Source organism: Erpetoichthys calabaricus, chromosome 11 (genome assembly GCF_900747795.2).
Source record: "Erpetoichthys calabaricus chromosome 11, fErpCal1.3, whole genome shotgun sequence".
In the NCBI taxonomy this organism is placed as follows: domain Eukaryota; kingdom Metazoa; phylum Chordata; class Cladistia; order Polypteriformes; family Polypteridae; genus Erpetoichthys; species Erpetoichthys calabaricus.
Window position 1 is genome coordinate 121,867,774 of NC_041404.2, and position 26,504 is coordinate 121,894,277.

Below are 26,504 nucleotides of genomic sequence, written 5' to 3' on the forward strand. Positions count from 1 at the left end.
TGTTACTTTAAAATTAGTTCAACAAAAACCCTAGGAAACAGTGGGAATCTTGGTAAGGATAAACTTTGCTCAAATATTAGGAAGTTTTTTTTTTTTCCCCCACAAGGAGAACCATACACACATGGAATAAGCTGCCAAGTAGTGTGGCAGACAGTACGACTTTAGATAGATAGATAGATACTTTATTAATCCCAGTGGGAAATTCACATTCTCCAGCAGCAGTATAATGATACAATAAATAATATTAAATTAAAGAATGATAATAATGCAGGTGAAAAACAGACAATAACTATGTATAATGTTAAATGTTAACGTTTACACCCCCGGGTGGAATTGAAGAGTCGCATAGTTTGGGGGAGGAACGATCTCCTCAATCTGTCAGTGGAGCAGGACATTGACAGCAGTCTGTCGCTGAAGCTGCTCTTCTGTCTGGAGATGATACTATTTAGTGGATGCAGTGGATTCTCCATAATTGATAGGAGCCTGCTGAGCGCCCTTCGCTCTGCCACAGATGTTAAACTGTCCAGCTCCATGCCAACAATAGAGCCTGCCTTCCTCACCAGTTTGTCCAGGCGTGAGGCGTCTTTCCTCTTAATGCTGCCTCCCCAGCACACCACCACGTAGAAGAGGGCACTCGTCACAACTGTCTGATAGAACATCTGCAGCATCTTATTGCAGATGTTGAAGGACGCCAGCCTTCTAAGGAAGTATAGTCGGCTCTGTCCTTTCTTGCACAGCGCATCAGTATTGGCAGTCCAGTCTAATTTATCATCCAGCTGCACTCCCAGATATTTATAGGTCTGCACCATCTGCACACAGTCACCTTTGATGATCACGGGGTCTATGAGGGGTCTGGGCCTCCTAAAATCCACCACCAACTCCTTGGTTTTGCTGGTGTTCAGTTGTAGGTGGTTTGAGTCGCATCAGACTTTAGAGAACTTCATAACTCAACTTATTGTCAATGTTATTTTGGAAGAATTAAGTGTGTAGGACTGGTGAGCTTTATTGGACTAAATGGCCTGTTCACGTCCAGATTGTTCTAATGTAACTATATTTCTTTTCTATCAGATCAAAACTGAAAATGGAAGATTTTAAAGAAGTAAACAAAGCACTAAAGGTGATTTTTTTATTTATTTAACTTAAAACATTTTATTGTTGCTAATCTTTGAATTCTAATTTTTATTTGCTCACTTTTTTTTTCTTTTTTTTATCTGGGCTGTCTGTCTTGATTGCAATATCTGAATCAACCAACATTTTGAATAGTTTTCTTAACTGTCTTTGCTTTCCTGCCTTTTTGGTAAATACCATGTAATATGTTGTCAGAAGAAAATCTGAATGATAGTGTCCAGCTGTGTGGCAGAGACTCCACATTGTTTAGTAAGCATTTTAAATTATTGGTGTGCTTGTTTTGCCATTTTTGCCCATTTTTTGTTTTGTTAATTGCAGGGTCACGCATGGTTGAAGGATGATGAAGCCACTCATTGCAAACAATGTGAAAAGGAGTTCTCCATTGCACGGAGAAAGGTGAGTGAGTGTTAATTACAAAAAGAATGAAAGGTTTCTGAAAGATTTCCAACCACCAAGTAATGTGGAGGTTTGTATGCTTGATTTTCTGAATACTATGAAGAAATTATTTTTGTTATACTCTCTGCTTTTTTATGTTTTTGTATACTAGTACTGATGGGAAGAGTGAGACTAAGTATTACAGCAAATTCTCTGCAATAATCACAGATTATGTCAGTTGGACTGGGGACCCTAAAGGCACTCATTGGATGTTAAAGTTTCATCTTCAAATTATGTTATGTATCATAAGATGTCACTAATGATAGTATATGAAGCTGGAATTGTTAGACCTGAATCTTAGACCAATCTGTTGGGTTAATGTAAGAGAGGTGTTCAGTAATTTATCTTCCTGACTATAAAAATAAAATCTGATGGTCAAACTCGCCGTATTACTTCTCAGTGTAACCCCCTTGTCTTCAACACACTCGGTCCAGTTAACCTCCAGTGATTTAATCCAACATTAGCTCAAGTGTTTCTCCTGGTTCTCCAGCCAACCCATTACTGCCTCCTTGAAATCGTTATTGTTGGAATTTCTGGATCAAAGGAGAGAAAAGTCACTGGGGGTCAGGTCTGGACTGTACTGTGGATGGTTTAATCTCTCAAATCCACATTCCCTGATAGCAGTCTGATTTTTGTGATTTGTAGGATGGTGGGTTGTCGTGAAACAACAATATGCCTGATAACAGTTTTGCCTGATGTTTTCGTTAGATGTCCTCAAGTAATGACTTAATTGTGGGAGTGTACGTTTTTCAAATGATGGTTGAATTGTGTGGCGTGAATTCCAAAATTGGAACATCCTTTGTATCCCAGAAAACTGTTGCCTTGTCTTTGGGCCAACTGCTGCACATGAAATTTCTTAGGGGTTGGAGACCTCCTATGCTTCCATTATATGGACTCTTGCTTGGTTTCATGGTAATGGTGGTGAACCCAAGTTTCATCCCCAGTAATAAGAATCCATGAGAAAAAAGTCAGTGAGGTTTTCTGTGAGAAGGTCCAAGTGATCATAAATGAATTCCAGGCAACATGGAATCTGAACCGGTGTTTCACATGCAAAGAACTCAATGAGAACTGACCTTTGACATTGTCAAATGAGTATGGATGATTGTGGAAACTGTACCAGATGAAATGCGTAGTTCAAGGGCTATAACACTATAGCCCAAACACCATAATCTTCCATAATCATAGCCTCCACTTTTTTTCACATTTGCAGTGAAGATGCCTGCACAGGATGCCCAATGTGGGGATCATCTTCTGTTGACTCCCAACCCCATTTAAATTGCTTGGTCCAAAACTTCACCTTTACTTCAAAGGTTCATCAACACCGTATATAGTATTCCACTCCTCATGGACTTCCTTTGCCTCCTTTCGTTCCTTTGGAAGGAATTTAGTGACAGAATGATGTTCCCAATCTGCCTGTTTCTTTGCGGACTTGCAGGTACAGTGGAACCTCGGGTCACGACCATAATTTGTTCCAAACTCTGGTCTCAACCCGATTTGGCCGTGACCCGAAGTAATTTCCCCCATAGGATTGTATGTAAATACAATTAATCCGTTCCGGACCGTACGAGCTGTTATGTAAATATGTATTTTTTTTTAAGATTTTTAAGCACAAAAATAGTTAATTATACCATCGAATGCACACTGTAATAGTAAACTAAATGTTTACTTACTACTTCTGGTCACTCCAGCTCTTTGATCACTCAGCTGGAGCAACCTCTTCCTTCTCCCTCACCGAGCGTTGGCCAGAACACCCCTATTTGGGCTCTCTCACTCACTTGTGCTTTTTCTCTCTCTCTCTCTCTCGCTCTCTATCGCTCGCTTGCGTTCTTGTGCTCTCTCGCTTGCTCACTGCACAGGGAGAGACTGAACACGTGCGGAAATCATCTGCGCGTATGAACCGAAAGGGAAACTGGCTTGTTCATCACCTGAGTGTGTGGTCGTGAACAGATGCAAAAGTTTGGCAAACTTTTTGGTTGTAACCCGATTTGTACGTGGTCCAAGACGTTCATGACCCGAGGTTCAACTGTACATGTACTTGTCATCCTCTTTCTCTCAGTGCTTGCAATGAAATTACCTCAGACTGCAATTGTGGATTGCCATGTAGTGTCCAGGGGCCTCATGTATAACGCCTTGCGTAGAACTCACACTATAACATGGCATAAGCACAAAAGCGGGAATGTGCGTATGCACAGAAAAATCCAGATACAGGAATCTGTACGTACGCAAACTTCCATGTTCTTCCACTACATAAATCCTGATCAGCGTGAAAAGTAACGCACGTGCCTTCTGTCCCGCCCCAACTCCACCCAGAATTACGCCTCTTTGAATATGCAAATCAATATAAATAGCCTTCTGTGAAAAGACAATGGGAAAAGCACGGGGGGAAAATATAAGTATTTCAGCGAATACCAAGTGGAGGCAAAGGAAAAACATACTATTTGTTGGTTTAAACAGTGGTATAATCAACAAAAGGAAGTTGATCGAGTGATAGAGTGTCGGAGAAACTCGAAAAGCTCAAGTTCACAAAGTTGCCACAGTGCCCGAAATAAAATACATATCAAAGTCGCCGTGAAAAGGCGAGTCGTAGCCCACCGTCTGAGTGTCATATGAAAGCTTATTTAGGGTACAGACAAAAAAAATAGGCACACAGTGGGGAAAAAAAGCACAAAATGTCAACTTTATCTCGAAATTTCCACTTTATCACGTAGTTTATTTTGCCATTAAAGTAGAACATCATAAACGTCATCTTAAAATCGTTTAATTTACTAGTTTCTCAAATCCCATTGTAACTAAAGTACACGTTAAATGCTTTGTTCTGTATTTGATCTTCTATGTGCTCTATGTGTGTGAATCACTACCTGCTTCTTAAACGGGCTTTGTCTTTCTCTGACAGGACACAGAATCCATTACATTCCTGATATTACAGCTCTCTGAATAATTACAATACTGAGATGTATATGTGATATCTTTTTCATGATGATAGGAATGAAAGCATGTTATTAAACATGGGAACACGGTGGCACAGTGCTTGTTCATGTCTCACGCAAGAGGCTTGCTGCGCCATGCGCAACCTTCGATGAAATAATTTATTACAGAAGTACTGTCTCTTTCAAACGTACTAACCTCCAATTCCTGTCCTTACTTTTCTTTCTCCAAATACCCAATCGCCACACAATCAGCTCTGTAATAGACGTGAAGCCATTTGTAAGCTTATAACGCCGATTCTTCAAACTTTTAAGGAACATTGAATATCTTCGTAGTACATGTTTAATTATTCTATCCGTCTATCCTTCCAGTGTCGCGTCAGCACCAGCAAGAATACAACGCAATGCAGAAACAATCTCTGAACTAGCTAGCGCTGCGGCACCGTGTCCTCACATTTTTAATTATTAACAATACAGATTATTTAAATGAAGTTAAAGTTTTATCTGTATAATATAATCAACATATTTTGCTGCATTTCATCTTAAAAATATATCGTCATCATATGTAAATACGCGCTTTATAAAGTGGCGCAGGGTGTGCAATATTATAACTGTAGTGCAAGTTTACAGTGAGGTAATTGTACTTATAAGTCCAAACAGTTCTACAAGGAGCACTTGATGGACTGATTAAGTGCATTTATAGTTCTTGGGATGAAACTTTTTCTAAACCGCAAAGTCCATACAGGAAAGTCTCTGAATCGTTTTGCCGTGGTTGAGGCAGCGTCTGCTTCATGCTGTATACCGATAATTCTCTTTCCAATCAGCTGCTGCTGTGATTCCACACTCAGATACAGTGATATAAATACTCCGAATGGTACAGTGAGAGTAATATGGAAAAAGATGATCCGCTGTGGCAGCCCTTAACGCGAGCAGCTGAAAGAAGAAGCAGATGCAGTGGACCATTATATTGCTGCAGGTTAATTACATTTGGATGCATTACACTAATAAACAATGTGCAGTTAGTTTCAGTGTATTTATAAAGCTGCGTCAGGAATGTGGATCTAAGAAAGAAAGGGTGACCACACAGGAACAGTAGCACTGCTTTGACGCTGGGTGCCGCCATTCTGCAAAACCGAGCGGAGAAATTGCGTATGCCAAGGTATGAGGTACCGTGGAAATGTGCGTGGCTGTACGCCAAGTTTAGGTTTTATACATCACGATTTGAGCGTGGAAACATCCGTACGCAACATTTCTGTGCGTACGCACCGTTTATACATGAGGCCCCTGGTCTCCAGTGACAAGTTTAGATTGTTAACACAATTACCATATATACTCACGTTTAAGTTCTACTGCGGATAAGTCGGGGCTTTATTTTGCCTTTATAATTTCCGGTATTTTATAATGTCTGTCGTATAAGTCGAATGGTCCAAGAGATTATGATATGCTAACCGCCCACCTGAGAGCCTTTTTTTCCTATGTATTGTGCCTACGTGACCACATGGTAATACGGTCTGATTTTACGATCAATTTTTTGGGTTTCAAGACCCGACTTATACATGAGTATATACGGTATATTCAGAAAAATTATTAAATGTTCCTTATATCTTTCTCTTTGGATTGTTATCGCACCAAATATTAAAATAGTACAAATGGTTGAAAAGGCGTCAGTCCGAGTCCAGACTTGCACCTAAAACAAAGATTTATTTATTGATTTATTTATTAATTTTTTAAATTAATCCTGGGCCCAGAATCCTGTTAACAGTGCTATTTATGTGTGAGATTCAGCACTTGATTCTCCAAGGCACTTGTTGCACTGTTTAGGTCTTTGGGCAAACAATATAATTATTCTGGTGTGTGTATTTATATTAAACTAAAGGAAGAGATACATCTAAAAGTAATCTTTGTTTATTAGTGTAACAGTGATCTTTGATAGTAGTTTATAGTACTGTAAGAGAACAGCTTTGAAAATTGTTGCTTTTTGAAATGGATAATGTGAAATGTTTAAAAAGGATAATTGGTGAATGGAGAAAGAAATGTTTTTTGGTGATTTTATTAAAGCAGCTTACCATGTATTTACTGCACTATTGAAACCTTGTATATGAAGTGTTTGAAATCATCAGTGTTTTCATTAAATGAACTAGAAGGATAAGGTATGGATTTGCAGTTATAAAGCCACTTTGATATAAAGTAAACTTCTTATTAACTGTACAGAAATACATTATTCCAGCTGGATCTATACAAAACAAACTTTTCAGTTTAGCATCCGGGTGAAATAAAAAAGGAAAATAACATCTTTTCTGTCTTCTTCTCCCCTCCAGCACCACTGCAGAAACTGTGGAGATATATATTGTAATAATTGTTCGAGCAATGAGCTAGCACTGCCATCATACCCCAAGCCTGTTAGAGTCTGCGACACCTGTCATACTCTCTTACTGCAGAGATGTTCCTCCACTGGCTCCTGACTGGTTCATTCATCTGATGAAGGGTTATCTTCTCTGGGAATGAGACTGTTGTAATTGGAGATCCTAACTTTAACTAAGAGATGAAAATGGTTTCTCTCCATTTTAACACAGGTTTCCTATTTCTACCTGAGGGTACGGTATATTGCTGGTTTCTATGTTTGATTGCTGCAGCTTGGGTATGGATTACAGAAGACATTGTACCTTGACAGTACCATTATTTTTTTCAGTGCTAAATTTAGACATCTATTTTGATTGAGATGTTCTTTATACAGGTCTGTAAATTTAATTTCTGTTAAAAATTTTTATATATAAATACAAGTCACACTGCTTACATCAGATACTGATAAAGCTGTGTGTTTATCATTTTTAATACAACTCTGTTACTATTAATGAAAGAGCTACATTTCTACTTGTCAAATCAATACTTTCTTATGCAAAATGTTTAATATCATGTGCCTTTACTAATAAAATAAACTAGAAAACTGCAAATGTTAACAGAATCTAGCATGCAAAGTACTTTGGCATAGGCAACCCAGAGCTATGTATAATTAGGCATAGCCCACCCTACCAGTGATGGATGAGAGATGTTGCTATGCAAGGCCCGAGGCAACTGGCATGGACTGCACATCAGGAAAAATGTTGACATCACAAGGAGTAAGCTGCATTCTAATGTATAAAGCTCATTGTTGGTGTGTATGTCTATGTTTGTTCTTTATATAATTCTACTGCCTTGGTCCAATCTCAACAAAAGTTGGCACACTTATCCCAGTTTGTCAAGAAGATGCACTAAACTAATTTGAAACCCAACGTTTTGACTTTTCTGTTCTTTATACAGTACCACAGCCTTGCTCAACTCTAATCAAAATTTTGCACACTTAACACATTTTGCCAGAAATATACCCCAGACTAAGGGAGTACCTTCGTGTTTCATTTTTACTACAATGAGTTTTAAGTACTGTACCTTCTCCCGGATTTTGAGTATTGAAGTATATTAAATTAATTTGTCTTTGGGAAGGGGACACTCTAAACACCATTTAGAGAAGTTAGATAGGGCAGCCATAAAATTACTGACCCAAGTAGCACCAGGTGCTGCTACATTAGAAGTAATATCCAAATAGTACAATGGCATAAACTATAATATTCACTGTAAGACTGAATTCCATGGCACAGTGTACTAAATCCAGCTATTTGATTTGAAATAAAGTGTAATAAATAGCCTAGGTTGCCCACAATAGCTATCTGCCACCATGTTGCTGATGCACTCGTCTCCCGTTTCTATGCCCATTTACTCTTGTCAAGGAGAGGACATTTCTAACCCATTCCAAGGCAATAGGCTATATGCACATGGTAGTGCTGACAAACTTCTGGTGAAATCTCAGTCAGATCTGTCACTTCCGTTGTCCATACTGTAGTTGTGATTTTTGTTTAGTGGCCAGAAAAAGAACTTCAAGTTTCAGCATCAGCTCTACAGCTGAACATTGTTATGTACTTTGTGTCATGCTTTCAGTAATTCCTATAAGGTACTTAGTTTTCATACATTTCACTTTGATGCAGAAACCAGATCTGAATGGATTGTACTATCAGGAGAGAGAGAGAGTAAGGTTTAAGTCCCCATACCGAGTTTGCAGCCGACATTTTAAAAAAAGAGGATATTCATGAGCCTGGGTCTGAGACAAGGCGGCAACTCTTGAAGAAGGGAGCGGTTTCTGTGTTGTTTGAGTGCAACAGTTTCTCCCTTCCATTTTTTAAGACTGGGGGTTTAGGAGAGGAGAATGCAACTGAAGAGAGGATGACACTGTGGGTGAGGAGGAGGATGATGATAAAATCCTCAAGGACCACAACTATGCATAGGCTCTGGATCCAGCAATTGTCGACATAGCGCTTGATGACAACATGTCTCTTAAAGAGGAGATCCTCCAGCTGTGGAGACAAATTGAGACCCTTTGGTGTTCTCTGATTTGTTGGCTCAGACAGAGACATTCGCTTTTTTACAAGGTAAGATGTCCAACAGACTCATGTTATTATGTATTGTAGCATCTGTGCCAAGCTCCACAATGGATGGATTCTCTGCTCTTTACATGGCTCTTTGGGGTGGTTCACTATCCTTAAAAAGATTGTTTGCTTTTTGCCACACTAGTTGGAAAAAGCATGTGTGACTATGCAGAACTGCCATTTTTATAGGTGCTCCTGAGGTGATTCCTTGTGTGGTGGTTGTGGCAACATGCAGTATCAGCGCATGTTCCCAACCTCTCCCTCTCCTGCTGTTGATCATGTAATGCCAGCTCATTCTTTTGGTGTATAACTTGTCCAGTGCCATTGCACTATTAAGCTTACGTACATAGACATTAAACTTTAGGCAGGGATAGGTGAATAATTAATGAAATTAATTCTGTGCTTTTTAAAGAAGCCTAACGTAATCACATATTTGTCCCATGTAAGTTCACAGTAGTAAGTAAGGTTTTAATACATCCGGATCTTACCTTCATAGTTATGGATGTAGCTTGAAACCTATAGTTTGAAGGCCCTCTCCTTTTTAGCTCCTGACATTTGGCAGAATAGTTGAATAATGCGAGTTACGTTGTTTACCTTAAGTCTAGGCATGTCTTGAAGTGATTGGATGAAAAACGCCGTAGCTAGTCCATTTTGGTGTCTGCACCGGAAGCGTAGCAGCTGGCAGACGCAGAAAGAGAGTGACTTGAAACCTACAAAGGCCACAGTGCTTTATTGTCCTTTTAAACCTATTGGGTACATACCATAATGAGCAAAGCACACAGTGACCCCTCTGTGGTCTTCATTGTTACCTTCTTATGGTTTTGTAAATTTCTACAGAATTTCTAATCTACGTTGTTTCAAGATGTGTTTTTAAGGAGAGGCTGCTGACTGTTGTCCATTTTTCCAGAGTTTGAATTTTGTCTGCATGGCATGTCTTCATTAAAGCCCCTTTTGGATTCTTTTATTAAACTTCGATTTTTCTCCTATGCATGGCGTCCAAACCTCCTAGGCTGAGTGACTTTCCCAACTACAAGATATACTGGGTCCTTGCTAAATGTCACAGACTTCCCTATAAACATCTACCCTGTACCAAACAGAGCAACCCTGTGGCATAATGGTTAGTGCTGCTGTGTTACAGTTGAGGCCAGGAAACTGACAGCATTCAAATCTGCACATTCTTCTTTCCATGTATTTATTTCTGTGTGATGTGGTATTCCCTCCATATCAAAGAAACAATAGTCTCATCAGGCAGTTTGACTGCGGTATTCTGGTCCTTTGTGATGGACTGCTACTCACTCCATATGAGTAAGGATGTCCCGTGATGAGATGCGATGCCCCCCTCTCTGCCCCCATCTTGTGCTGTGTACCACTAGAATCGATTCCATTCATCATGCATTTCAGTACTGGCTTAAATGGTGTCATAAACTGGATGGATATACTGAACACAACGCACTAACATATTTACATGGCTACAGCATCTGCCCAGTTTTGCTGCTAAGCCAACTGATATGAAAGTTGTAACATTTCACATTTTGTATTTACTTCATCCAAGAGGCAGTTTTGTTTTTTAACTAGTTTTGGAACAATGAGTCGTATTCAAAAGTAATAATGATAACAGAAAGCAATTACATGTGTTAGTAGACTGCATTGTAGAATACAGTTAAAAAGCACATATTTAATGGAGTTAAAAATTGAACACAAATAGGCTTAGAAGATTGTAATTCAAGTGACATGAAAATGGCATCCATTGATGTGTTTTAGTGCTGGAGGGTTTGTGACTAACCGACTGTTCAATTTTCTTAAATATTTTTAAAAGCATGCCCAAAAAATAGCAAATAAAAAGTTAAATATTAACACAAAAAGACCAGTACAGTACTGGTATAAAATCAGCATCAGTATTACACTGTGAAGAGAAAAAAACAACTGAAACAAGTTCTCTATTTAGCTATTAGTATTAGTTAAAATCAGTAATTCATTCAAATTATATAAGTAAGAACGAACTATGAAAGGAACAGATTTAAAGTGTAAATGGAATATAAAACCTGACTGTTACCTTAAAAGATTTTATTTGCAGTCCAAAAGTACACAGAAGCAAAAGCGTGTCTTTGTGAAGTGTAGCCTGAGCACAGACTGTTGTACTTACAGCTGCTCAGCTCCTTTTTAAATCCTGCCCTGTCTTAGCTATAAACAGCCAGCGTGGTCCTTGTTGCATGTTCAGCAGGTGGGGTGGGTTGACTAACTTGGGGGCCCCTAGGCTGAAGCCAACCTCAAGTCCCCCATGACCTTCCTGTTGAGACAAACAGCCCTTCTTGCTACCTTCAGGTAGTGTGACCCATGATGCGCACACTATCACTTTTAACACACCAATGTAACAATATATTATGGGCCATAGAAACATGCCCTATGAAATGCCAGCCTGGCTTTCAGGCCAAAAATATAATAACAACAGTAACTGAAGAGATAAGCAGTGAGGATCAGTGGCAAACCACACAGCAAGGTCACCCCAGTAGTGTCAACCGTCCACAAAACCTTAGGTGAATGCACAACACTCAAGACTGCACAATGTGTCCCTGCCTTCAGAAGCTTTTTATTCTGGCGTTCTTCCCAACAAAATCCTTTATGATTCTTGTGAAATCCAGTTGTTGAAGGATATCTCTTTCAAGCGACATCAGTGTTGAGTTTTTCCTGTTGCTCTTTAGACCCCTGGCTAATTCATGCTCAAACCATTTTTAAAAGAGTGAGAGGTAATCAGGGATGGACTGGGCCTGACACACCACAATTGGCAACAAATTATTCCCTTCGATGCATTTGAATATACAGTATCACTCCTTACTGACTTTTATGTCAAGTAAAGTAGTGTAGTGCACTGATAAATAGATAGATACGTTATTAATCCCAAGGGGAAATTCACATACTCCAGCAGCAGCATACTGATAAAGAAAATATTAAATTAAAGAGTGATAACAATGCAGGTATATTCCCCATGGGTGGAATTGAAGTGCTCTGCTTCAGTACGGACCCCAAACCAATAAATCATTTTTACAACTTTTCCACTATTAATGAATTGTTTAATTATCGAACCTTTATTTCCTCTCTTGCTTTGCATTAGAAGAGTGCAGCAATTGAAAAATATTTGTATTTTTCCCATATCTTTGAATGTTTTAACATAATTTTGTCATTTTTCTTTTTTTAAACCGTGTGGGTTTACTCTTTTATTTGTATCCAAATACTGGATGATAAACACAACAGACCCCAGTGCCAACAACAATGAATGACAAAGTACAGCTATGTCAGTGTTATACACTTGTGCCCTTATTAGTAAATACTGGCTTAAATAATAAGAAAGTTAAAATAACAGAACTCCACACCATGTGTTTGAAAGATCACATCCCTGTAAAATAAAAGAATAACATAAACGAAACAAAACCAAAACTCTGGATTATGACTTTGTCTTGTAAACAGCTGGCTTCCATAATGTATTGCAAGCCGAATTAACATTTAGAGATATCTCAAATTGAATTAGATATCTAAAAATGCATCTATTTTAAGATACCTAAAAAGCATTTTATGATATCTCAAAATAGATTAAGATATCTTGAAATATGCTGTACATTTTCAGATATCTGACATGTATTTCAAGATATCAAATGCAATTTGAGATCTCAATATAACTAACTGTGCATTTTAAGATATCTCAAATACATTTTGAGATATCTCAAAATCACTTCTTGTAAAATTTCCTGTTCTTAAAATAGACAGGAAGTCCCATTGAAAGATATCTCAAAATAAATTTGAGATATCTTAAAATAAGTGGGAAGTTATTTTAGGATATCTCGAAGTATAATTAAGATATCTTAAAGAGCATTTAAGAGAATTCACTGTTTGAGATATCAAATACATTTTTAGATATGTAAAATTCATTTCATGATATCTTAAAATGGATCTCTGCTCCATTTCAGATATCTTTAAATATATTTCTAGATATCTCAAGTTGTATTTCAAGATATCTAAAATACATTAAGATATCTTGAAATAAATGTCTTTTTAAAGATATCTCAACAGCATTTTCAGATGTCTATAATACAATTGAAGATATCAAATACATTTTCAGATATCTCAAAACAGCTTCCTGTCCATTTTCAGATATTATATGATAAACAGGAAGTGCCAATGAAAGATTAGACATTTTTTTACAGGAAATGATTTTGAGGTACCTTAAAATGCATGATAGGTCATTTAAGATATATGAAAATTCTATTGAAGATATCTTGAAATGCAGGCACGGTTATTTTGAGATATTTTAAAATGCATTTGAGATGTCTTGAAATCCATTTGAGATATCTTAAAATGTAAAGGAAATTATTATACAATATCTCCAAAGCAAGTTTCAGATATCGTAAAAAGTAAATTACATTTTAAGATAGTAAAATGTGATTAGGTCCATAAATATTTGGACAGAGACAACTTTTTTCTAATTTTGGTTCTGTACATTACCACAATGAATTTTAAATGAAACTACTCAGATGCAGTTGAAGTGCAGACTTTCAGCTTTAATTCAGTGGGGTGAACAAAACGATTGCATAAAAATGTGAGGCAACTAAAGCATTTTTTTAACACAATCCCTTCATTTCTGGGGCTCAAAAGTAATTGGACAATTGACTCAGAGTATTTCATGGGCAGGTGTGGGCAAGTTCATCGTTATGTCATTATCAATTAATCAGATAAAAGGCCTGGAGTTGATTTGAGGTGTGGTGCTTGCATGTGGAAGATTTTGCTGTGAATAGACAACATGCGTTCAAAGGAGCTCTCCATGCAGGTGAAAGAAGCCATCCTTAAGCTGCGAAAACATAAAAAACCCATCTGAGAAATTGCTACAATATTATGAGCGGCAAAATGTGTAGTTTGGTACATCCTGAGAAAAAAAACAAGCACTGGTGAACTCGGCAACGCAAAAAGACCTGGATGTCCATGGAAGACAACAATGGTGGATGATCACAGAATCATTTCCATAGTGAAGAGAAACCCCTTCACAACATCCAACCAAGTGAACAACACTCTCCAGGGGGAAGGTGTATCGATATCCAAGTCTACCATAAAGAGAAGACTGCATGAAAATAAATACAGAGGGTGCACTGCAAGGTGCAAGCCACTCATAAGCCTCAAGAATAGAAAGGCTAGATTGGACTTTGCTAAAGAACATCTAAAAAAGCCAGCACAGTTCTGGAAAAACATTCTTTGGACAGATGAAACCAAGATCAACTCTACCAGAATGATGGCAAGATAACAGTATGGAGAAGGCGTGGAACAGCTCATTATCCAAAGCATACCACATCATCTGTAAAACATGGTGGAGGCAGTGTGATGGCTTGGGGGTGCATGGCTGCCAGAGGCACTGGGACACTAGTGTTTATTGATGATGTGACACAGGACAGAAGCAGCCAAATGAATTCTGAGGTGTTCAGAGACATACTATCTGCTCAAATCCAGCTAAATGCAGTCAAATTGATTGGGCGGTGTTTCATGATACAGATGGACAATGACCAAAACATACAGCCAAAGCAACCCAGGAGTTTATTAAAGCAAAGAAGTGGAAAATTCTTGAATGGCCAAGTCAGTCACCTGATCTTAACCCATTGAGCATGCATTTCACTTGTCGAAGACTAAACTTCAGACAGAAAGGCCCACAAACAAACAGCAACTGAAAGCCGCTGCAGTAAAGGCCGGCAGAGCATTAAAAAGGAGGAAACCCAGCATCTGGTGATGTCCATGAGTTGCTGCCAGGAAAGGGTTTTCAACCAAGTATTAGAAATGAAACTAGAAAATTTTATTTCCAGTTATTTAATTTGTCCAATTACTTTTGAGCCCCTGAGATGAAGGGTTTGTGTTAAAAAAATGCTTTAGTTGCCTCACATTTTTATGCATTCGTTTTGTTCATCCCACTGAATTAAAGCTGAAAGTCTGCACTTCAACTGCATCGGAGTTGTTTCATTTAAAATTCATTATGGTAATGTACAGAACCAAAATTACAAAAAAGTTGTATCTGTCCAAATATTTATGGACCTAACTGTCCCTAATTTGGCTTGCCATACTAATGTTTCAATTTTCCCTGCGTCACTGATTACTTTTTTTTTTATTTTTTTTTACTGTATATACAGTAGCCTGTACACTGCATATGCTTAAATAAAATACGGCAAGTCTCCTCAAAAGGACTGACAAAGATAGAAGAACGTGTCATTGTAAAAGTCCCTGCTGTAGTCCCCAGCTCATAAATCGCTTACTTGTTAATTTTTAGTGTTCTCCCTCTCAGCTCTCCTGTCCCCGCACATTTTGCTCATTTGCGTCGTTTGGCAGAGTGAATGGACGCCAGGCGCACAAAGCGTGTAGCGTGGACCAGTCAAGCCGCGTCTCTCTCACTGTCTTGCAGCTTGTGTCTCGACTGCTTTGACATGTTAATACCAATGCCCAGTCCATTCCAGCAGGTACATCTTAGGAAAAGAAAACAATCGATGCTTTCCAGAAGTTGAACTACAGTTAAAGAAAAGATTTTTTTAAGCTCCTAACCTGCTGCCTAGAATAGCCTATTCATTAATCCACCCTGGACCCGCGTCTCCAATCGTCTGCCCGGAATTCTAATCCATGTTTAAATCAGTTGGGGCAGTTGCACCTTTTTCATGTAAGGAATTCGTTGAAACCGCAAGTTGAATTTGCAGTTTGCAAAGAACTGACATTATCAACTTGGCAACTAATCTGCATATATTAGTTAAATTTATTCATTCAGACTTGTATACGTTTACATAAATGGTTTCCTCTTTAAATTTATTTCAAGATTTAAATTTATTTCAAGAGAAGCAACCATAATTAAAAGCACCCCAAAAAGTGACATTTCCATAAAGTAGCAGTAGACGGGTGCTGCTGTTCCAGGTGTGTGACTCGAGCGGCTGTCAGACAAATACAAGTTGAACATTTTTAAAGTATACAAGTTTAAGTAACCGCTGTCAAATTTGAAACAGTAAACTAATTCGTAGTTGAAGTCGCACAGAACGTTTCTCCGTTTTTAGATGAAGGCAAAGATTTTCTTTAGGTACCTTTTTTTAAAAAGGTGATAACTAGAATACATCTTCTCATACAGTTCACAAACTATTAGACTGAAAACTATAGTTTGTGTGGACTACAGCAGATTAACGTGTTCCTATTGTAAATATTCGTTTCATTTCGGTTCCGTGGACTATAGTGTTATTTAGCACGCTTACATGTGCTCCAAAAAACCGATTACTCACAGGAAGCCAATTCCTAAAATGCCATGTAAACTCTGGGAAACCTGTTGTGCATTTAGATCAGTCTCGAGAGCTGCAGTGGAACACGTTGAAAGTGACGTGCGCTACGTAGTCCGATTATTTTTTTTAAGTAGCGAGTAACCTATTCTTTAAGTTACTATTCTTTCAATAGCACTGGGTGGAAGGCAAGAAAAACACGTACCGGGTCCTTTGCAGGCTCAACCGCACAGCCAAGCAGAAGAGTTTTTGCTGCTAACAATCCGGTAACAGAAACCTATAAATAAAACGCCAATTTGACGGGCCAGTGCACTGCTCTGTGAATTGTGTAAAGTACTGTACCTTAAAAAGAAATTGCACTGCTAAGAGCAGCGCAAGACCGGCCAAAGGAATGATACATTTTTTTGAAGGAAGGCCACAGGTCTGGAGACAAACATCAGAAGTTGGTTTGTACCCGCCCGTAGTAAAGACACCTTAAGGAATAAAGGCGTCGTGATTATCGGTTAAACGGTTCGACTTTCTCCGCAAGCCGCCACAATTTTTTTTTTTTTTTAAAAGCACAAGAAAATTACAGCCGTCATGCATATTTTTGAACTCACGGTGGCCGATGATGTCGTTTAACTCTTTTGTGTAGCCAGAGCATTTTGCCAAAGGAGAACCCATGATTTACTTGCGCATAGAAATCGGGATGTTTGGTGCATATATTAAACGTTGGGATTAATAAAGTATCTACTGGACCATAATCTTTAAATGCTTTTCAGACAGCCCTGGTGTCACAGTACCTCCTAGTCCATTAACAGCTGTTTGGTGTACTTCCAAATGGGCTTAAAGTGGAGGAGGACAAGCAAACTAATTGCCTTTACTACACTATTGGCACGCAGACTTGCCTTGCTCAACGGGAAGAATCCTATTTTAAATCTGTGGGTAACTGATGTTCTATTATCTGAAATTGGAGAGAAAAAAAAAAAAAAATCATTCTCACTTAGAAGACCTGTACAAAACACCCGGAAGGATCTAATCAATAACATTTTAATGGTGCAATCAGATTCTCTCCTCAACTTTGATCTATTTACTTTTACTAGTTTTAAAGTTTTACTCTGCTGGCCTAGCTCTCTCTCAGGGGTGGGGGGTCGATTTGCTTCAAACCTAGTTTTGTAAAACTTTACTTTTGTATGGAATGTAATTTGATTCTAATAAAATCAAAAAAAAAAAATCTGGCAGTTGATCACCTTTTTGTTCATTGTATTTTTTTCTTTCTAAACCATGAACCACGAAAGCGGGGGGAAAAAGTTGCATAGAAAACGTGGCACCAGTTCTCTTGTATATCAAAAAGTTGACAGGTTGACGGTTACTCGTCCACAGAACACTTGGCCATGTGTGTTACTTACCCAACACTGCAAGATCTGGACAAAAACCTGACAATGTATCCCTTCTTGAGGAGGATTACACAATGTTAATGTTCCAAGATTCATTCTTTAAAAATCTTGTGCACATAAAATATAAAGATGCATGCAAATCTGAACATTGGTACACTCGATCATGTCCAATACTATGCTAAGGGGGTCTATATTAAAAACTCTGGCTATAAACTCAGATACGCAATGTCTGACATAACAAGCAGAAAACCATTAAACGTTAAGACTGGAGCAGAGTACACATTGCACTTCAAACAGGTTCTCAAAAGCAGATCAATACCTGAATGCCACCAACAGGTCCATCACTTCAATGGAGTGGTAGTGCAATGGGTCAAGTAAGATTTCAAGAAAATACTTAAATAGTTGGAAAGACTTTTCCCAGAAGAAAGAATTTTAATGAAGTTACACCAAGGCCACACAATTTTTAATCGCTCCAGATGCTTCAATCGACCAAGCAATTCAGAAACCGCTATGAGAAGAAATCGACAAGGGTCACCGAGTCGAAGCTGTGTCCTTTTTAAACTTGATCTTCCACTTAAACTGGTGTGTCAATGGGAATAAGTTTATATAAATCCATATTACACAAGGAAGTTTATAATTGAACCAATTAATGTTTATTTACTTTGCGCAATACACAATCACAAAAATTAACTGATTTTTTTTTACCTTCATGACAAAGGGGAGACATTTTAAAACAGTTGGTTTGTATTGCGACTTGTTCCCACCATTTTAAAAAAGCAACTCAAGCATGCCCTCCCAGAAAATATAAAAAGCTCAGATCACACCCCCTAGTCAGCTAGACATCTTTCCAGTTGCCAACTAAAGAAAAAATTCAATTTACATCTTGATATTTACAAAAAAGCATGTGTTTCATGCACTTGAAACATTTAGCTTTAGAAGATGCTTCCTCAAATTCCTATAATACTAGATAGAGGCCTCAAGCCTTTTGTGTTACCACTGAAAATGAGTCTACATAAAACTTAGGAGTACACAGAACAAAAGTGAAGACCAGCAATTAAAAAAGTGAAACTCTCTGCATCACAGCCAGTCAAGATGACAGGATGTACTTCCAAATTGAAAGCCCATATTACTTTGAATGGCAACCCTCAAACATTTCGGCAAGATCTGGCTATTGCAGAGCTTCAGTCCGTTTTGGAAAAAAATTGTACACTTAAAAAAAAAAAAAAAAGAAAGAAAAAAGAAAACAAAAATTACATTCCCCATCCTCCACTCATATTCATGTTGTTGGACATGCCAGCCATTCCATTCATTCCCATTGAGCCACGATTTCCACTTCCATAATAGCTGCTGTTCATCCCACTTTGATTACCTGTAAAGAGAAAGAAGAAACATTCAGCTGCCAACATAATCAAAACTTCATGATTAAATCAAGATCATAACCCTTTACATCCCATCATTAATGCAAGGAATCTAGCCAAATGGAAGTTCTCATGCAATACTTGCTTGCAAATTTTTTTTTTTTTTAAATTAGCAGATTAATATCCCAGCAGGATATAAAGGGTTAAATGAGAATTTTACAAATAACCAGTGGCTAAAAACAGCAAGCATTATTGAGCAGGTGGTAGTACAAAGCAAGGTCAGAGCTGAAACTTGCTAAGGACCAAAACAAATGCCATTATTACTGACCAATCACCTGCATGAAAAGCTCTTGCTGTTAACCAATCTGGAAATTAAAAGTGCAGTTTTTGCTCAAGGTTCCTTCCATGGTATTGCTGTTAAAATTAAATTTTACGAGTAAAGGAGTTAAAAATTTACACCAAAATATATATAATATATATAAAAAAGGACAAATTTAGAATTAAGCACAAAATGTAAAAAGTTGAAACATTTAAGACTCGCTCAACTTTATAAGCGGATCTTAACATTCCCATGGAAACGAGCAATGGGAAAACACTTGCCGTTTGAGGTAATGACGTGGCTCTGCTCTTAGATATGGGGGTGAAGTTTTTGTGCAATCACAGTAATAGGTTGTTGGATTTGAGAAGTCCCGGCATTAGCTTCCTGCAACGTGTTTGTTCCGGCTGATGTTAGGATTGCGGACCAATCATGTTGTTGTGGATTTGTCGACCAATAGCTTTCGACGGAGGAGTCATTTTTATGGCACGTTACATCATAGATTTGTTTACCATCCAGGCCTGCATTTGAGAGAAGTTGTACAGCGGTAGCACAGAGGCAAAGATTTCTGTACCTTTGGCTAAGATAAGTTTCATCAAAATAAAAGAACTTGGCCCATTTTCACAAGTCATTAGCAGCATGCTAATGACATATAAATATGGGCCTTGCTCACCTAATATAAGTTTGTACAATAAAAAAGCAATCATAAGCATCTGCACATTACTGAAATAACCTCTCCAAAACATTTACACAGGTTTAGGGCATATGCTGCCCAAAAAGGGATGGCTACTAAGAACAGGGATACTGGTAAGGCCAGTGGCACTAGATAGTTGGTCAAAATGAAGCTGTTCTAGTTGTTGGAATGCATTCTAAAGGCCATGAGTGCAACCATGGCACTGATTCAAGACTTAACTCATATTACATTTAGGAGAGCAAGAATCAGCAGCATGGAGAGGTTTACCTTTAAAAACTACACATTTATTAATACCATTTTAAAAAAAAGTAAATGCCCATGTAACAGGCAAAAGCCAATTTCACGGCTTACATTCCTGACATCTGTGGATTTACTGCTAATTGCTTATTACCACACTAAAGTAAAAGCCAGTAAGGCACCCCCCATACTAATTCTACATGGCTTCCAGAGTTGCAGGGCCCTTTAGGGACATAAACCCACCCCCTTTTCCCAAAAAAAAAAAAACATTTGTAGAAATGACACTCACTGTACTCACCGTAGCCACCCATGCTGGTTTGATTATTATAGCCACCTGTATAACCACCTCCCATTTGCTGATTACTGGGCCCATATGTTGACTGGTTAGCTTGAAGGAGAAAAGGGGGAAAGAAATTAAAAATGAACAAAATAAAGCATGACAAGAAACACAACATATTAAGAAACAATGCTAGGTGGTTTTATTTCTGCCAGCTTCGTAGCATGCATTTGGCAGGAGAGTGTTTGACAAGTTTTCCTCAAAGTTGGCATCTACTTAATCACTTCACTGGAGACCCGACACCAACTAACTCAAAATGTTCCCACTTTGTTGGTTAAAGGTAAAATCTACTGTGAAATTTTTAAATTGTCTGCATACTGCAAGACACACAAATCAATTCTGTGTGTATCTGGAATATGCTCAAAACACAATTCAAATCTAATAGGCTGAGACAGTCTTGGTTTCATCAAGCTACCAAGAGTGTGAAAGAAAAGCACTTCACAAAGGCAACCCAAGTCACAGCACTGATCAGCAATGTCCAAGACAGGCTCCTCAACGTACTGAGGGTACTGTTAGGGTAGCTGGTGGATCAAACAAAAGTTGAAGTGAGAGAAAACAGGTTAAGTGACAAGCCGCCTTTTGAATTATATATATTTTACTACTGCAATTTTGCAGAACAGTTACACCAAACAGTTGTACAAATCTGGAATCAGTAGTATTAATATTGTCATGTGTACAGAGAACTGTGAACAGTGAAATTCTTGCTTCTACAACAGCCAGCATCACTATTTTCTGGTATTTCACACACTGTACAGGACACCAACTCAAGCACTGCAACAAAACAGCAGTCTCTACTACTAAATGTTAAGTGTTTAGTGTAACAACTTCAAAGCATTTGTCTCCAATGTTTTTAAAGAGTAAAATATCTGTGCATCCACATTTGAACCAATGCTGTCATGCAAAGCCACCCAATTCTACTTCATGTAGTGTTCTGTTGCAATAAGGTATAAAAGTACTCTCCAATAGTGACCTCCAATAACATACATAATGGTCAGTGCATGTAAGGTGTACTTTGAAAACCTTTAATATACTATTTACATTGCATATCTTTATAAAAAAAAAAAAAAAAAAAAAAACACTATCCTATATTTGTAACAGAAACCTTGCTGGCTTAACATATCCCCAAAAGTGAACAGTTTTTCAGTGTTGCATATGAAAGTAAGAATAAAATCTCAGTAAACCTATTAACTATCAAGATTTAGGCAAAGTCTTAAAAATCAAATTTACCCATTGCTCCCATCATCTGATTTCCATATGCTCCGTTGTTTCCACCAGCAGTCGAATTCAAAAAAAGTTCAACATATCTGTGCTCTAAAGAAAAGAAGATAGTTACAATAAAGTTCATAAACAATAGGTAACAAAATACAAAACCACAATCAACTTACGCATATTTGCTTTGTCTTTAGACATAGCTGCTACAGCATCTTCATGGGTAGCAAACTCAACATCTGCCTCCCCTGTTACTCTTCCATCAGGACCAATCTCTATGTGAACTCTGACCGGATTAAGTGGTGAAAAGAACTAGGGAAGGTGGGGGGGGGGGGAAGAGAGAGTAAAATTAAAAATACTTATGAAAAGTGTTGTCTTCTTACAATACTCCCTAGGGAAACAAATTGCAATTATATCCATTACAACACATGAGCTCTAAAACACTTCATTAATTCAAATGTCTTAAAAATTTCCTGCACACTTACATTGTAAATGTCAGTCTCAGTAGCACGGTATGGTAAACCCCTCATATGCACACAGTGACCAGTCGTACTCTGAAAAGTGGAGGTGCCATCCCCGTATCTACCATCAGAAACCCCTGAGGGGGGGAAAAAAAAAAAAAAAAAAAAAAAACCACACATGGAAAACATGGCTTCAAGGAAAAAAACTTAAACAATGCAAAACAATTTAAAGCCCTTATGTTTCATGCTTATCAACCTACTACTTATCCTAGTGTAACCTCTAGTATATTCTGATATGTTCTGATAACTTTTCTATAGTTGGTAACCAAAGGCATGAGTAATAAAAAAAAGTTTGACATGCCTTCAGTACCTCGTCCAAAACGGTGATCGGAGCCAAAACCATAGCCATCACTGTATCCATTGTAGTCATCATAACTACCATAGCCTGAAAAACAAGAGTGATCAGCTTTAAAAAAAAATAGATCTAACACGCCCAGCTACACATTTGAAGGCAAACATGAGGCTGATGCATCAAAACTGACAACTGTCACGGACAGGCTACAGACTTAAGACTAGTTTCTAATAAGAGTTCAGTTTTTCCCCTCCCCTGTTCATTCCCAAAAATATCCAACATAAAAGCATATTTAACAAGTCATACCAATTACTAGCTCCAAAAAATCCTCACTTAAAATTAACTCTTCCTGTCAGATTATCAATGTACTGTCTTGTGCAAATCACCAGCATCAGAACTAAAATTCCTAGTGTACAGCTCTATAAAAATGAATAATCTAGAACTAAAGTAGCTAAGCAAAACTGAAAGGGGAACAGAGGTAACAACTTGTGTAAATAATTACCCCTCAGAAACAACAATGTATTCTACAAAGGCCATTTGTTAGGGGGTATTTGCACATGACACAGCTAAAAAATTTCCATTCAGACATTCATGTATACACTTTACTCACCACCACCATATCCGCCCCGACGCATCCGGTCAAATGATCCGCCTCGTCCCATGTTACTGTAACCTCTGCCACCCCCAGGCCGGTCATATGGCCCAGGTCTCTGCATGCCCATTGACTTTCGTGGGGGTTCATAATGGGTACGCACTTCTGCTCGACTGCTCTTGAAAATTTCAATATACCTAAATCCCCATAAAACCAAAAGTTAGTTTGAAGAAACTTAATGCCACCAGTTTTCTAAAGATCATACAACTTTTACATTAAACAGTTATTTGAACAGTTATAAAAAAATGTGTAAAAGACTGGCCCTATGTGTCAGTCTAAATGTTAACATACAAAAATATAAAATTAGAACATTCAAATATTCATTTCACAATTTAGAAAACCACTGTCTGAAAGATTCTACTGCATAAGCTTGACCAGATATAAAGTAATGTTACAACAAAAGATATACTACTAATTGAAGGAAATGGTAGTGCATTACGCATTACCAGTATGGCAATTACAAATCTAACTTTTCTTATGGTTACCTGGACAAGCTTAAGGGTTTGTTTCTTTATCCAACTCTTACTGCAGTAGCAGATTACAAAATGTGTGTGCATTTTAAAAATAAGATTAAACACATTAACATTAAATATTGATGGCTAAACCATGTGTGTTTTTTTTTTTTTTTTTAACTCAGACAGGGTAATAGTTACAAGATTTTCTGCAATTTGATACAAGAATTTGAAATAATTACTTAATACATTGTTTTGTACCAGTCATATAAAATGTATACCATAAGAAAAGCGACTTAACCAGCCAACCATCCATCCCCACCTGTGCCCTATTCTTTCCTTGTGTTTCTTTAGAGCCTTTTCAGCTATATCCTGTGAAGCAAACTGCACGAAGGCCTCCCCCGTACTCCTCCCCTGGAAGTCCACCGGCAATGTTATCCCATTTGGCACGATTTCCAACCCTTCAACCCAAGGACAAATAACCCCAGCAGGGGAAATATTAAATCACATGCCCAGTTACAGTTGTTACTTAATGCAAAGACTATACATACCAGGTGTTCGCTCATGAATACTGAAATGGACAATGGAGTGCAAGGGGTACCCTTAGATTTAGAACTAATATTAAGCCATAACTGAAGGGCCCCTTTGATTATATTATTAAATACAAAGAAATTTCCAAGCAATTTTTCCACAAAACAAATGTTTGAATCAATAAACACTCCATTTATTAAATAAGGTTTTCAAATGCCAATTATGACAAATTTTGTAATTTCAAATTAAATTCTGAAACTAATTGAGCAAACAATTTATGACAATATATTCTGAAAAAATTACATTATAAATTGAATGACATTGCAATTTTAATCAAAGCTAATATAACTATATTACAAAACATGTTAAATATAGTAGTAAATAATAGTTCAATATTTTGAAAACTACAACATGCATCTCCTAAAATTAGCTTTTTAACAACCAATTCAAAAAACAAAAATAAGTTTAATAACTTACCTGAAAAAAACTGAACAATTTCTTCTTTGCTGCATCCAAAAGGTAAACCTCTGAGTCTTACTAAACCATCACCAGCTGACTCAGGGCAGTTAGGACCAGTGTGTTTCAGAACCCAATCCATTTCAACATTGTTAGATTTAAATACTGAGAGAAGAGGAAATTTGAAATAACCTTCTTAGCATTGTATACAAATACTCTTAAGTGCTGTATTGTATAGGTATATTTGCCCTCAACTGCATATGGAACGTTTCAACTTCATGCAATTAAAGCAAATTATGCAGGAGTACAGTTTTTGCAATAAAAGTGGACTTGTAACGTAACGTGAAAGAAAAAAGTTTTAATATATTTCGCTAAGGGTCTAAGGTGATGGACATTCCAAAAGCAGACGGGCAATGTTCACGATAACAGACTTAAAAAGCGCTCAAAAAGTTATACCTTCTCAAATGACTGGCACTTTTAATATATACTACATTACCTTCAACGTATCGATGTCCCATGGTCTCCCTATCCTTTTTAACTGCAATTTTCAAGTCCTCTTCTGTTTCCAGTTCTACAAACGCCTCTCCACTTGGTCTTCCTTCCCTGGTGTAAGTGAAGTGAATGCCAGCAGCATCATTGACGATTTTGCAGTCTAAAATGCAATACAAAACAGGATGTGCACGTTAGTAATACGTCAACAAACGAGAAGCTTAACATTAACGCTTGACACTTTTGGTAGAAAACTTTAAAAAGGGTACTCACCAGAAAAAAACCTCTGGACTTCCTCTGTTGAACAGGACCATGGCAGGCCTCGTACGCGAACAACGAATCCCTCACTTTCTCCACTGGTGGACATGTTGTTTCTATTATTCTATATGATGAAGGGAACTGTAAACATTTAAGTATATTTAAAATTTATCACCGTAGGGATTTGGCACTTTCAGATTTCAACGTATATTCATAATTAACACTTGCGCCTGCAAGTAGGCCACTAAGGCCTGGCAGCGTTTAAACGAACTTGCGGCGTGGCGGATCACATGCGGTTACGGATACTCTGAAACTATAAATCTCAAAGTCGAGTCCCATTAATCCGTCCACATTTTTACCATTTGCTTCAAAGTACATAGACAACAAACGCTTCCTACTCGAAGCAAGAATTTAAAAAGCGCATTACATAAGCGTTCGAAAGAATTCTCAGCAAGCGTAAACAACCATTTCAACATACCTTGCGTTACTTCAAGGAAAGAAAATTTACCAAATGTTATCTTTTACCAGCTACAGGCCTGTGCTAATTTCTGACACCGAAAAAGACTTCTATGAAGGAGATCACGAACCGACATACAGCCTACGCATGTCGTCCGACATTTTATGCTCAGTAGTTGGGAGCACAACAAAATTAGATTAGAAACAACCAAAAACAGCATACGAGGAATAAAATTACGCTTTCATAATTCGCACATCCAAACGTACATGATTAGTATCAGAAACTGACTTGAACACCGAGTCCTATTCTCTCCTTAAAATGTTAGTCTTTGGAGTCGAACTGCAACGCATACTTGAAATGAAGGTCTTAACAATGCACAAAAGGAAATGAAGGCCTCAAATTACACAACGACGAAAAACGATAAGAACGCAACACGATGTTTTAAAACTAATTAATTCAAATTTTGGTACCTTTGCACGATATTACACTCAAAGCACGTTTTACGCGATCCCTTATACTATATTTACAAGTATACATATATATTTTTTAACGAACATACCCTAGCAGACCTACCTACGCTTCCTCTTCTTTCTCCGGCGTGGCTAACGTCCAGATATAACTGCGTCTGCGCAACGGTAGCTTAACCCCTCCCACAGT

At 37.8% G+C, this 26,504-nt stretch overlaps 3 protein-coding genes across 11 annotated transcripts in view; 1 reads left to right on the forward strand and 2 right to left on the reverse strand.

The window, feature by feature from the left end:
* LOC114661373 (RUN and FYVE domain-containing protein 1-like) overlaps nucleotides 1-7,756 on the forward strand; it is an 85,670-nt gene extending 77,914 nt beyond the window's left edge. Inside the window, 3 exon segments of the mRNA XM_051934143.1 lie at nucleotides 1,069-1,117; nucleotides 1,447-1,524; nucleotides 6,806-7,756. Coding sequence (XP_051790103.1) covers nucleotides 1,069-1,117; nucleotides 1,447-1,524; nucleotides 6,806-6,949 — 271 coding nt within the window. The 3' untranslated portion in view covers nucleotides 6,950-7,756.
* LOC127529729 (uncharacterized) overlaps nucleotides 1-26,504 on the reverse strand; it is a 455,734-nt gene that overhangs the window by 392,033 nt on the left and 37,197 nt on the right. The gene's annotated exons all lie outside the window — the stretch shown is intronic.
* hnrnph1l (heterogeneous nuclear ribonucleoprotein H1, like) lies at nucleotides 18,219-26,498 on the reverse strand. 9 transcript variants are annotated; one of them, XM_028813744.2, is made up of 13 exons: nucleotides 26,421-26,498; nucleotides 25,406-25,531; nucleotides 25,140-25,295; nucleotides 24,665-24,808; nucleotides 23,979-24,117; nucleotides 23,163-23,341; nucleotides 22,562-22,645; nucleotides 22,225-22,337; nucleotides 21,916-22,051; nucleotides 21,758-21,841; nucleotides 20,483-20,581; nucleotides 19,547-19,783; nucleotides 18,219-18,957 (listed from the first exon to the last, which is right to left on the reverse strand). In XM_028813744.2, the coding sequence occupies exons 2-12, from the start codon at nucleotides 25,497-25,499 to the stop codon at nucleotides 19,575-19,577; spliced, it is 1,437 nt and encodes a 478-aa protein (XP_028669577.1). In that variant the 5' UTR covers nucleotides 25,500-25,531; nucleotides 26,421-26,498; the 3' UTR covers nucleotides 18,219-18,957; nucleotides 19,547-19,574. The 9 variants fall into 9 exon arrangements, with proteins under 9 accessions (XP_028669577.1, XP_051790121.1, XP_051790122.1 ...); XM_051934161.1 differs by having other exon boundaries at nucleotides 22,571-22,645; nucleotides 25,406-25,514; nucleotides 26,407-26,468; XM_051934162.1 differs by having other exon boundaries at nucleotides 20,492-20,581; nucleotides 25,406-25,514; nucleotides 26,407-26,468.

Excerpts from the sequence above, each read along its gene's own strand:
- hnrnph1l (XM_028813744.2), bottom strand. The coding sequence starts at position 25,499 with ATGTCCACCAGTGGAGAAAGTGAGGGATTCGTTGTTCGCGTACGAGGC. Across the intron at positions 25,296-25,405 it reads AGTCCAGAGGTTTTTTTCTG|ACTGCAAAATCGTCAATGAT; the intron begins GTGAGTACCCTT and ends ATTGCATTTTAG. Across the intron at positions 21,842-21,915 it reads TAAAGACAAAGCAAATATGC|AGCACAGATATGTTGAACTT; the intron begins GTAAGTTGATTG and ends TCTTTTCTTTAG.